The sequence below is a fragment of the Dromiciops gliroides genome, chromosome 4 (assembly GCF_019393635.1).
Source record: "Dromiciops gliroides isolate mDroGli1 chromosome 4, mDroGli1.pri, whole genome shotgun sequence".
NCBI lineage: Eukaryota > Metazoa > Chordata > Mammalia > Microbiotheria > Microbiotheriidae > Dromiciops > Dromiciops gliroides.
This window is the reverse complement of record NC_057864.1, coordinates 484,934,166-484,946,299: the sequence shown is the minus strand read 5'-3', so window position 1 is coordinate 484,946,299 and position 12,134 is coordinate 484,934,166. Positions and strand designations below refer to the sequence as shown.

Genomic DNA, 12,134 nt, shown 5'->3' with positions numbered 1-12,134 from the left:
TTTTGAAGTCTAATGGGGTCTCCCATCACTAACTCCCCCTACCTCATCACTGAGGTCCAGCCTTGGGTCTTGAGCTATCCTGTATCTGCATTCTTGGCAGCCCCAGCCTGGCTTGAGTGGACCCCCAAGACCTCTTCTGTAGGCAGCTGGGCTCCGGCTTTGCTTTTGGGGGCGCTCCTCTGTTGCCCAACAGCTTCCTTTCAGCATCATGCTGGGCGAGTGACTGCACTTACCTTCTAACCCATACCCGGGGGGCTTTTCCATGTCAATTCCCTCTGCTTGGGGCTTCCAACAAGCCCACCTCTGTCCTTGACTGGGCCCTGACAGGGAAAGGGGGGAATCTATAGCCCCTAACAGAAGACAGCCACAAGTGACTCACACCTCGATGGCGGGGCTCCAACAGCACCATGCCCAAAGGGAAGGCTCCATAGCTGCTGTCCCCTCACATTAAGGTCAGGGACCCCCAGGGGCACTGGGGCGGACCCAGCCCAGGGGTGCCCAGTAACATCTCCCAGAGTGGTGCCTGGTTGGAAAGCCCTCTAGGAATCAAGTCTGCACCACGTTAGGCCCTTTAATGTGTCCTCAGACAGGCTGCAGAAGCAGCAACCAGGGGAAAACATTTGCCTTTTTTCTTTACATCCAAAAAGAGCATAAAAAAGGAAACAAAACAACCACTACGGGTATTTGTAGGAAAAAAATGGTTTTGTACATGGGGTAAAACATTATAAACTCAAGACAACTCATAGACAAAAACTCCCACAGCTATCACCCATCTCTGCAAAAAGTTTCTATGAACATCTGTCCAGTCAAAACTGCTGCGCTCTCCTTTGAAATGTCATCCAGGATTGCCCAAGACGCCGCGGGGCTGCCCATCTGTCTTGGAATGTCCTCAGAAGGTTCGTCAGTGATTAGACGACAGGACCAAACCCCCAGAGTCCGTTCACATGGCAGGGGAAAAGAAGGGGGAAGCTATTCAAACTTCGTCTTCTTTCCTTGTGGCTTGTCGCCGCCGCCACCTCCTCTACCTCCTCTGCCTCCACCCCGGCCTGCGTGGGTGTAAGAGAGACCATGAGCACCTGCACATGTGGAACAGGATCCCCCATTACCCAACCCCCTCCACCCCAGGCAGTCCCAGGCCGCCCTTACCTCCAAAGCCCCCTCGGCCTCTGCCTCCAAAGCCCCCTCGGCCTCCGCCTCTGCCCCCGCCTCTGCCCCCGAAGCCTCCACGGCCACCGCCGCCGCCACCACGGCCGCCCCCTCGGCCTCCGAAGCCACTGGGTTTGGCCCAGTCCAGGGTCACTTTGTTTCCATCAATTTCCCCATCCTCCATGGCCTCTTTCGCTGCTTTCGCTTCTTCCTCTGAGTTGAAATCCACAAAACCAAACCTACAACAGGGTCAAGTAGCAAACAGGTTGGCAGGGGCAACACTGGAAAATCGCCCCACCTTCTGCGGGTGGGGCAGCAAATGTTGCTCCAACCCCCCCCCCAATGGACAGTGACCCTATGTATGCATCTGTCTCACAGCCACGCAACCATGACCACAGGGCCACAATGACACATGGTGTGAAGTTTTTGTTCTTCTCGTGCGAATCCATGGCCTGTCACCGGTAGACAGGGAGGAGCTCATTGAGAAGACCCCGAGACCACCCCCACACGCCATACAGCTCCCACCATGACATACCCTTTAGAAGACCCTGTCTCCCTGTCTGTGACTATCCTGGCACCCACAGAGCCATGAAATGAATCTTTCAACGTTTCTTCTGTCGTGTCTTCAGACAGGCCTTTGACGAACAAAGTTTTATAGGATTCTGGGGAAAGAAGATGCTTCCGCGTCACCTCTGGCACTAAAGGGGCCCTGTAGTCTAAGCACACAGTAGGCTCACAGGCCTAACGGGGGACCAGAGTTATGCCCTAGGATAAGAGCTGGATCAGAACTTGACTATCTAGAGGAATTTTCTAGAGATTTCATCAGCAATTCTCAGATAATGAGTCATCACATCCAGCAACAAGACAAAGTCCTTTCTTTTGAAGGTGAGAGCTTAGGAAACTCCCTCTCTGTGGGCCCGGGGCCCGACCCCCGCCCCTCCTTCACTTACGGTTCCTTGGGGCCGCATTAGCGGTTTTCTGTCCCTTCAGCTCCAGCCGGATGGCTCTGCCTTCAATCTCTATGTTGTTACAAGAATTCAAAGCTTCTTTCGCATCTTCCACAGAGGCAAATTCAATGAACGCATACCTAAGCAGGAAGGCAAGATGCTCAGACGCCCTGAAAGAGCCCGAAAGAGCCCGGCCTCAAGGGGGCACCTGGCCCTCCCACTGCCCACTGGTGCCTGGCCCTCACCCTTTAGGTCGGCCTTGGTTGTTCTGGGGCAAGCTGATGGACGTTGCCTTCTCAAACACCTCCTGTAGACTCTCCTCGGTGGCGCTGTAGGCCAGGTTATTCAGCACCAGGGTCTTTGAGTCTGATGGCTTGCTGTTGCTCGCACCCCAGGAATTATTTTTCCCACCTCTAGAGTTCTCTTGTCCCTGGCTTTTCTCCCCTGTGTAGTCCAGAATGAGCGCCCGGCCATCAAGCTCAGTGCCCTGCTTCTCTTCCAGGGCCTTATCCACATCTGCTTCTGTCTTAAATTCAACGTAGGCAATCCTAGAAAACGGGGGAGAGGGAGATGGTCAAGCCAGTGGTTACTCAACATTTTGGAGAGAGAATACAAAAGACCAATGTACCCAAGAGGAACACACTGTCCAGCTGTGAACCAAAGACTACCACCAGAGACCAAAAAATCATCCTGGGGTCTCCACACAGACGCGGGCAATGAGGCTAAGGGGGGCGTATAGCAGGGTGCATATCCCACTGTGCCAGGCCATTCCCTGAGACCCTGGGCACTAACCAAACTCAGGCAGTTCTGCTGTCCCCACTGAGCAGCCAACCACCACACACCGCCAGAGTCAGGGACTTCCCCATGCAGCCCTTTCACTGTCGAGGTACAAAAACTGAATGTGGAAAACAGCCCAATGCAGGCAAACCCACCTAGAACGCCAACCCCTCCCCCAACTAGGCTCCAAGGGACAGTAGTATCCATTTGCTCCTTATTCCTCACACCCATCGGAGGGGCACAAGCCTCCCTTTAAAGAGGACCCAGAGGTCCTGTATGTGTAGCTTATGGTACTCAGGGTGTCTCAATGCATTGCACTGCAAGTTCTCTAACCAGATCACCCACTCAGGCTGGCGGGGGGGTTGCGTGTTCTATTTCTGATAGGTCCAACCCCCATCCTATAAACACCAACCTACCCTTTGGGGGTCCCATCCTTGGTGCAGACCAGTCTGATTTCAATGGCATCTTCAAACACTTCCTTGAGCTCCTCTTGAGTTACTTTATAGGGCAGATTCTTAACGAAGAGTGTCCTTGCGTCTCGGTCTACAGAGAACAGGTTCTGGTCAGATGGTTGTCAGAAAGGCCTGAACAGGAAGGAGCCCCCACCACCTCCCACCAGGAGAAAGGCCAAAGCAGCCCTGTCCCCCACACACCTTTCTTGTTCTCTTTTGCTTTTTCCAGCTTAATTTCAGAGCCCAGCACTTTGGAGCCACTGAGTTCCAGGGCCTTCTCCATATCTTCAGCAGATTCAAACTCCACATAGCCAAACTTCCTGGAAGTAAGAAAAGAGGGAGGAAGCCCTAAACCAAGACCAGAATGTGGGAGAGGCCACCACCAAGCAATATTGGGGGGGGGGGAGAAGCTGGCGCCCAAGTTAGGATGAGAACAAGCGACACCCGTTTGTCCCTGGTACCCCCTTCTTCATTCTATTTCTAGGAATATCTGAGGGAAGCACAATCCCAGCAGTGGTGGTGACTTGCATGGCCACCTCCAGTGATGGGAGAGAACTCTGGGAGACCAAGGACGTCACATTTTTTCTATCCATGTTTTTCTTTTTTTTTTGTGTGGGGGCAATGAGGGTTAAGTGACTTGCCCAGAGTCACACAGCTAGTAAGTATATCAAGTGTCTGAGGCCACATTCGAACTCGGGTCCTCCTGAATCCAGGGCCAGTGCTTTATCCACTTTGTCACCTAGCTGCCCCCTGACATGGCATTTTCTCAAGGGACAGGGTTTGCTTTCTTTCAGTCAAGAATCTCAGGGGTGGCCCAGAGCTCTCCCCTGACTCAGACCCTACTACCTACCTCTCCCATAGTCACAGAAGGAGCACTAAAAAAAGGTTTAAAAATAAGGCCGTTGGTCTTTCTCGGTCTGGCTCTGCAAGTGGGCGCTGCTCCTCCCTATGCCAACACCACCACTGGCTCAGACCAGCATACTAGCCAAATGGCCGCCTGTGGTGCCTGCCACCAAGATTGTAGCAGCTGCTGTGAGTTCTTGGCATGGCCCCTGCTCTAATCTGAAGTTGCCCAGCAGATGGGGGGGGGGACCCTTGAAGGCCCCCTAAGATGCCTCTCTGGTGATTGAGTCACAGTGTCCTGTTTGACTAAACCTGCTAAGTGAAGAGCTGTGTTCATTCACCTTCTGAAATGCCCTGCCCCATGCCACTTACCTGGTGGAACCAATGCGGACGTCCGCAACAGTAAGGTCCTTTTTTGCAAAGAAGTCTGTGATGCCAGTTTTTAGCTCAGAAGCAGATTTATTGAAGTTCAGGTTACCAGCAAAGAGATTGAAATTTGTTGACGCTTCAGCTGTTGCACAGAAATAACTTTGTGTTAGGGCAGAAAAGTGACTTTTTACTGAAAACAAAGAAGCATGTGAGCACATCAGCTGATACTGAACATCAGGCTTCAGAATTAAGTCCCTTTGCAGATCATCACTTGTGCCCAGCCATGAGTCAACAGCCCACCCCACTGGACACCTGGGAGAGAAATGTGGCTAAGCATTTCACATGCAGCACTTACCATCCAGTTTCTGTTTCTTAGCTTCAGGGGCTTTCTGTTTGCCCATTTCCTTTTTCCTCTTTCCTGGTGCTTCCTTTACGGGCACTGCAACATAAGACCAGCAGGCACATCACCACCTCCTGCCATTACTGATGATGCCACCAGCCCTCTTCTAGTGCCACCCAACTAATTCCCATTCATTTGTTGCATTCCAGGGATGGGAATCACAACATAACCAAGAAAAGCGGCAGACAAATTCCCATCTGAAGGTACCCACTGACCTAAGGTTTCTTTCTCTAATCCTTACCTTCCTCCTCCTCCTCCTCTTCTTCCTCCTCCTCTTCCTCCTCCTCTTCATCGTCTTCATCCTCCTCCTCTTCCTCCTCCTCCTCGGATTCCTTGGCCTTCCCAGCTTTCCCGGCAGTGGCTTTCACAGCAGCAGCCTTCCCTTTTGCAGGTGTGGTGTCCATAGCTTCTTCTTCAGAGTCTAAAAACAATACCTTTACATGAGTACTCACTCTCCAAGGGGATGAAAGAATGAGGAGCAATTCTTCCTATTCATTAACAGGCCCCAAAGCCTTCCAGGCAATGTAGCTAACTCTAAATTTCGCCCATGACCCCCCCCCCCCGGGGTCACACACCAGGGGCTGATTTCAAGATATCGCAGCTTAGCTTCCACAAAGACCTAACTCTTCTGGGAAATGGAAAGCTCATGGATTTCCTAACCAAGGGTCTAGACCACGCCCCAAATAAAAACAGTGATTACCATCCTCATCATCTTCATCCTCACTGTCCTCCTCATCCTCCTCTTCATCTTCCTCATCCTCAGAGTCTTCTTTAGCAGGAGTTGTTCCCATCTTTGCAGCTTTGGGAGGCTCAAATTCTTCATCCTCCTCATCTTCACTGTCCTCTTCTTCAGACTCACTGTCCTCTTTCTTGGCATTCTTCCCATTTTTTGCCCCTTTGGCGGGGGTCACTGCTGCTTTGGCAGGGGTGGCCGCTGCTTTGGCAGCCCCCTTCTTGCCTGGTGTGGCAACAGCTTTGGCGGGGGTGGCCGCCTTCTTGGCGGGGGTCACAGTGGCTGCTTTCTTACCAGGAGTCACGGCTGCTTTCTTGGCAGGTGTGGCAACAACGACTTTTTTGGCTGGTGGCACCTTCTTTGCTGGGGTAGCCACAGCCTTCTTGCCCTTCTTCTGAGGGACCACAACCTAGTGATTTTTATTTGGAAAGTATTACAATTTACAAAACGCTGAAATAACTACAAATGAAATGTCCAAGTAAGGAAACAGAACAAGACAAAAATATATCAAGACAGGCTGGAATGACCTCAAAACCAAACCTAGCAGGTAGGGCACAGGAGGCCAGGCACCTAGTGTCACTGCCCCTCCCCAGAGTCTGGACCACTTATCTTCCACTTCCACTGAACCTACAAACCTCCACCCTGAGATGTGCTCATACAGGCATGAAATGCTGGGATTCAAAAGTCTAAAGCCTAGCCTAAAAACACTTTGGAAAGAGACAGGCATCAAGGAACAGGCACCTTATAGGGCCAACTCGATCAAACCATGTAATTTGGCTGCCAAATTGGGCCAATGCAATTTCACTGGTTACTCTTTTATTCTGGGTACAACATCACACAATTTGATCCATAGTAGCTTATGTAAAGTACTGCATGCCCATCTGGGTCTAAACTGCTGGAGTATGGCCCCCTGAGGGACAGTTTGGTCTACCTAAATGATCTGTCCTAATCTCCCTAGTTCTTGCCATGGCTCTTGCCAGGAAGCACTGTGTGACTTTACAGGTAGCAGCTCCAAAAAAGGAGAAGGTGGCCTCAGAGGCCTCTTCCAAGTCTGTAGGTTACCCTTTGAAAAGGGTTCTGTGAATCTATTTTGTCCCTCAAGGACCGTGGATTCAGAAATCCCTAATTCTCCAAGTCATGTCAGAGCTAGGAGAGAAAACTTGGTCTAACCTGTTTTACAGAACAGTCAGGTAGGTGGAAAAGAGCCAAGTCTTGTATTCTGAGTAGGTCTCCTCACTAGCTTACGGTACCTTTTCACTTTGTGTTAGGACACGCACCTCAGCAATCCAAGTTAATGTCCGTATCTTTTTTTTTTTTTAGTGAGGCAATTGGGGTTAAGTGACTTGCCCGGAGTCACACAGCTAGTATGTGTTAAGTGTCTGATGTCGGATTTGAACTCAGGTCCTCCTGACTCCAGGGCCGGTGCTCTATCCACTGCACCACCTAGCTGCCCCCGTATCTCTATTTTTAAAAGCTACTAATAAGGTTAAGAGTTTTAAAAGGTGTCTAAAACAACATTTTCTATCAACACCGAACATTTCTTAACTTTCAAGAACACAGCACCTCAGTCAACCCATGAAGAGCCTACCACCACATTTTTATATGTACCAGGTTACCCTAACAGACAACTCTAATGCTATGGACTCAACCACCCCCAAAGGCTGCTGGAAACTAGGAGCCCACATTTAAGAGCCCAAGTAAAGCAAACAAAGAACCCACAGAACCCCTGTGAATCTCATAATTCCTTATTACCTGAGGTGCTCTTTAATTGATGAGTATTTTTTGGGGCGGGGCAATGGGGATTAAGTGACTTGCCCAGGGTCACACAGCTAGTAAGTATCAAGCACCAGGCTGGATTTGAACTCAGGTCCTCCTGAGTCCAGGGCCAGTGTTTATTTCTTAAAATGTGTAGTATCCAACATACCTAAGAATCACCTCTGCCCTTAAATGAGAAATGAATTCAACGCTACCTAAACTCCAAAATCGTTGATTTTTAATTTCTCCCTTAAATCAAACCCAGACTTGAATATTCCCGTGACCAGGCCCCAAAGATTATCATTCATCTAATGAATATTTCAAATGAACAGATCCCAGTGAAACTTAGCATCAGGTTTACCCAAATTCTTGCATACAAATTCCCTTTGAGACTCTGAAAAGTGTTTATAGATTTTTCTTATTCTTTATAGAACAAATCATTTCTGGAAAAAGTTGCAAGTTACCTCTTCTCCACTGCTTTCTTCATCTTCTGACATGTCCTCATCCTCACTGTCTTCTATCTCCTTTGGGGGAGGAGCCATTTTCTTTGGCTCACCTTGATTTTTAGCAGCCTAGAAAATAAGACAAAAAAAAGCATGATACCTGTAGCCCCGTAGCTCGTTACTCGAGGTCTGTCCTAAGCACGGACAACAGCAATCCCATTTATAAAATTTACCAGCTTCAAGATGTGCCTGAAACCCAACATTTCAAGGTTGGGCAGTCAGTCTTCCCTTCTGTAAAGTCTCCCCCCTTTCCTAGCCTCCCTGCTGGATCCAACAACTTCAGAATAATGAAAATTCTGGTCAACTGGGCACTTCCAAAACACTGGAACAGGAGGTCACGTGGTTGAAACCAAGCGTCCCAAGCGCACACAGAAGGCTGGCTACAGCCTCCCCGGAACCGGCCGGCAAACATTAGCGTCTCATTTTGACCAGGATACCAGAGTCTTCTCAAATTTCTTTCCCTTTCTCCTAAACTCGAATCTTCACTTTATCTGTGGGACTTCGGCAAGAGTCACATCCAGTTTAAAGGCCTCCCAGCCACGTGGGCAGGTCAGGAAGCACGTGCTGAGAACTCGCCCAAAGGAGGGGTTCGGCCCTTCCCCTGGGTCGGGGGTGGGGGCTTTTCCCCGTCCCTCCAGTCATCTCTGTAGCCCTTGGCCTCCCGTCCCGTCCCTTTTAACGCAGACTTCCCTCCCCCCCGCCTACCGATTCGGGGGGGCCATCAGCCCAAGGGGTATGGGGGGGGTCCGGAATTCTTAACTAAAGGGGCGGCACGACCGCGACGCCACGTGGTCAGCAATCCCTTGACAGATAAGGGGTCGGCGCCGCGACCACCCAGGGATCGAGCTCAGGCCACGCTGCCCTCTCCCCAAGGCCGTCCTCCACGGCCACGGCCCCGGCCGAAGCTGGGCTTCACTGGGCCCGTCGGGCCGGGGCCCACATGGCGGGTCAGCCCTACCCCCACGTGGGCGCCGCCCTGGACCACGTGCGCCGGCAGGGGGCCGGGACCGGCGCCCTGGCGACTTCTGAGATGACCTCACGGCGGCCCTGGCCGGACCGCTCCCCTCCCCCAATCGGGGCCCCAGCGCGCAAGCGCGGCCTCCCTCCCCGCTTTCCCTCCGCCGCTCTCGGCTCCGGGCTCCCTGCGCCCTCCGCCTCCCCGCCGCAGGGGCAGTAGCTAGCAACACAGCGAGCGGCGTCGGCGGCGACGGAGAATCGCGCGAGACTTCCCGGGAGCCCCCGCTCCCGCGCACGCGCTGTAGCGCTCCGCCCCGCTCCCGCGCGCTCAGGCCCCGCTAGGGCCCCCGCAGCCCCGGGGCGCGCGTGGCGGCGCCCGACCCCGCCACCGCCTCACCTTCCCTAGCTTCACCATGGTGGCGGTGCGTGACTAGGACGCGGAGGGTTGCAGATCCGTCGGCCGAGGCCCAGGGAACGTCGGTGGCGGCGGGAGGCGCCAAGAGGAGTTCGTCGCGAGCAACCCTCAGCTGGTCGAGACTGAGACCGAAAGATGAGCCTGCCCCCTCGTCGCTACTGGAAAGGAGCTCGCCCGACCCCCCCCGTGACGACCCCCGCGGCCAACCAGCGCCCGCTCCCCGCCCCCGGGCCCGTGCCGGCCAATCCCGAACCGAGTTCGGGAGAGGGGGCGGGGCCCAGGGAGCGAGGGGCGCGCCGGGGCGGGGCGTGGGGCGCGCGGGCGCGCGGAGCGCGGGGCGGGAGCGGTACGCTGATTGGCCGGAGGGCGGGGCGCGCTCGGGAACGGAACGCGGCGGAACGCGGCGGAGCACGTGGCGCCCAGGCGCTGCCTGCCCACGTGTGGCCTCTGGTCGCCCAGTGGCGGACATCTTGAGCCCTGCGGGTTCGGCCCTTTCAGAGGGGAAGCAGTATCTGACCCTGGGGAGGGAGCCCAGAGTAGCGTGGAGAGCACCGGACCCGAACTCCAGTGCACCTCAGACTCGTCCCCTATGCAAGTCATTCAAACCTCTGCCTGCCTCAGTTTCCTCGTCTGTTAAATCAAAAGAGACCGTAGTGCCCTATAAGAGACCTTCCAATTGGGACCCTCTGTCCTTGTGCAAGACGGGGCAAACCTCTCTGAACCTCAGGTGTTCCCCATCTGTAAAATGGGTTATGGGGGGTAGCTAGGTGGCTTAGTGGATAAAGCACCAGCCCTGGATTTGGGAGGACCTGAGTTCAAGTTCAGCCTCAATCACTTGACACTTACTGGCTGTGTGACCCTGGGCAAGTCAAAAACAAACAAAAATGGGTTATGGCATGGCTTCCCTCAGCAACAGGCTGACCAGAGGAAGGTACCTGCTGCTTCTAACTGAGATGGATAAGGGCAGCTCTCCCTTCCATAGCATCTGCTGGGGGTGGGAGGTGTCTGGTCTGGAGCCAGGAAAACACCTGGCACTAGCTGCATGACCCTTGGACAAGTCACTTAAGCTCAGTTTCCTTATCTGTAAAGACAAGGTAAATAACGTGCCATGGAGACACAGCTAGAAAAGGTCAGAAAATAGGTCTTGAACCCAGGTCTTGGGGCAAGGCCAGCATGCTGTCCCTTGCCGCCTCTACAAGGTACTGCTTAGCCAGTCGTGCACCCACCATCCTCCAGAGATGGTGGGGCTGGAGGGAATGCCCCAACCTGATTGTCATCTCAAAGGCGATATGGTTGACTTCACCACAACCCCATTTACAGATGAGCACAGTGCCTTACACGCGGTCAGGGTGCCAGGTCTGCCATCAGTGAACAGTGTTCAAGGCCTTTATCTTTTAGAGAAGCTGAGAGCACAGAGGGCCAGCCCCCACCATAACTAGGGGAGACCCTTTCCAAGCTCCTTTTAAAAAAAGTCTCATCTCTGCATAGAAATGGGCACCACCTTGTCTTCTCAGCAAATAAAGGTGTCATAGGAGTCGGCAGAGAGGAGAATCCAGAGGGACTAGAACTGGGGAAGTTGTCACTGGGCAGGGGAGCAGGAAAGCCCAGAGCTGAAAGGCCTGCCCTAGGACCTGGGTCCCACAAGCAGAGAGAAGTGTGGAACATTGTAGCTTGATCCACTCAGTTCCTAGTCACAGGAAAGGCAGTTTAGGCCAAGAAAGGGGCATGACTGATGTTCTTAAGCATGTGAATGTTCTCAGCTCTGTGCTAACCTATTTTACATGTGGCGACTTACAAATTAGCCCCAAACCCCTCCATTTGTCTGAAGCCATCCCCAGACCCTTCCCTTCTTTTTCTTTCTTTTTTTTTTAGGGAAATGAGGGTTGAGTGACTTGCCCAGGGTCACACAGTAAGTGTCAAGTCTCTGAGGCTGTATTTGTACTCAGGTCCTCCTGAATCCAGGGCCGGTGCTTCATCCACTTCACCACCTAGCTGCCCCTAGACCCTTCCCCTCTATGACACCCATGCCACAGTTAGAGATAACCAAAACCACAGCTTTGGGCCCCTTGAGCCATTCCCTGACTGTTCCTTCAGGTAGGCAGTTCCCTTCTAGGCATCCTCAGAGTTCAAGGACACTGGCCTGCTCTGAACTGGTTCTCCTGGGCTTAGGGGGCTCATGGGAGACTTCAAAGGAGAGGAGCCCATAGTCCCTCAAAGGTCCAGGTGAGAGCTACACCTTTGGAACCAAAAAATGAGCAGATGGAATTGCTGAGCCTTAGTCAGCGACCTCAGAAAGATCCTGGAGAATCAGAGAGGAACCACAGGACTGCAGAAGAGCAATTGTCCTGATTTTCTAAAGACAAAGGAGAATAGAGCCTGCAAAATATAGGCCAAGGAGCTCCACTTTGCCTCTTGGCAAGAACCCGGAAAGCCTTCTTAAGGGGATAAGCCTCTAGAAAAGGAAGCAGTGCTCTCCAAGAGGCAAATGGTTGGATATAACTTAGCTAGATTCTTATATCACATCTGATACACGAATCTTATTCTTGTGGAAAATCAAGTCAATAAGCATTTATTAAGCACCTACTATATACCAGGCACTAGCCTAAACCTGGGGATGTAAAGCCGGGCAAAAGACAATCCCTACCCTTAAGGAGCTCACAATCTAATGGGGGAGACAATATGCAGTCTACAAACAAGCTAGAGATGAGCTGAAGGAGCATTAAGGAGGATTGGGAAGAACTTTTCATGGAAAGTGAGATTTTGGTTTGGACTTAAAGGGAGCTGGGAGGCACAATTGAAGAGGGAGGGCATTCCAGGTGTGGGGAACAACCAAAGAA

The 12,134-nt window shown here is 52.5% G+C and overlaps 1 protein-coding gene and 3 non-coding genes across 6 annotated transcripts; all 4 read right to left on the bottom strand.

Moving 5' to 3' along the window:
• Positions 1-546: 546 nt before the first annotated feature.
• NCL (nucleolin) lies at positions 547-9,435 on the bottom strand. 3 transcript variants are annotated; one of them, XM_044003184.1, is made up of 13 exons: positions 9,280-9,435; positions 7,887-7,994; positions 5,635-6,076; positions 5,176-5,355; positions 4,890-4,973; positions 4,538-4,676; positions 3,524-3,642; positions 3,287-3,413; positions 2,339-2,641; positions 2,097-2,233; positions 1,682-1,808; positions 1,147-1,385; positions 547-1,046 (listed from the first exon to the last, which is right to left on the bottom strand). In XM_044003184.1, the coding sequence occupies exons 1-13, from the start codon at positions 9,295-9,297 to the stop codon at positions 970-972; spliced, it is 2,100 nt and encodes a 699-aa protein (XP_043859119.1). In that variant the 5' UTR covers positions 9,298-9,435; the 3' UTR covers positions 547-969. The 3 variants fall into 3 exon arrangements, with proteins under 3 accessions (XP_043859119.1, XP_043859121.1, XP_043859120.1); XM_044003186.1 differs by having other exon boundaries at positions 1,171-1,385; XM_044003185.1 differs by having other exon boundaries at positions 4,890-4,975; positions 5,181-5,355.
• LOC122727071 lies at positions 1,512-1,636 on the bottom strand. Its single transcript, XR_006353030.1, has one exon. It is a non-coding gene; the product is annotated as a small nucleolar RNA SNORA75 (small nucleolar RNA).
• LOC122727092 lies at positions 1,924-2,002 on the bottom strand. The gene has a single exon (XR_006353048.1). It is a non-coding gene; the product is annotated as a small nucleolar RNA SNORD20 (small nucleolar RNA).
• On the bottom strand, positions 4,747-4,812 carry LOC122727082. Its single transcript, XR_006353039.1, has one exon. It is a non-coding gene; the product is annotated as a small nucleolar RNA SNORD82 (small nucleolar RNA).
• Positions 9,436-12,134: the final 2,699 nt, after the last annotated feature.

Excerpts from the sequence above, each read along its gene's own strand:
- NCL (XM_044003184.1), bottom strand. Across the intron at positions 2,234-2,338 it reads AACCAAGGCCGACCTAAAGG|GTATGCGTTCATTGAATTTG; the intron begins GTGAGGGCCAGG and ends CTTCCTGCTTAG. Across the intron at positions 1,047-1,146 it reads AGGCCGAGGGGGCTTTGGAG|GCCGGGGTGGAGGCAGAGGA; the intron begins GTAAGGGCGGCC and ends ACACCCACGCAG.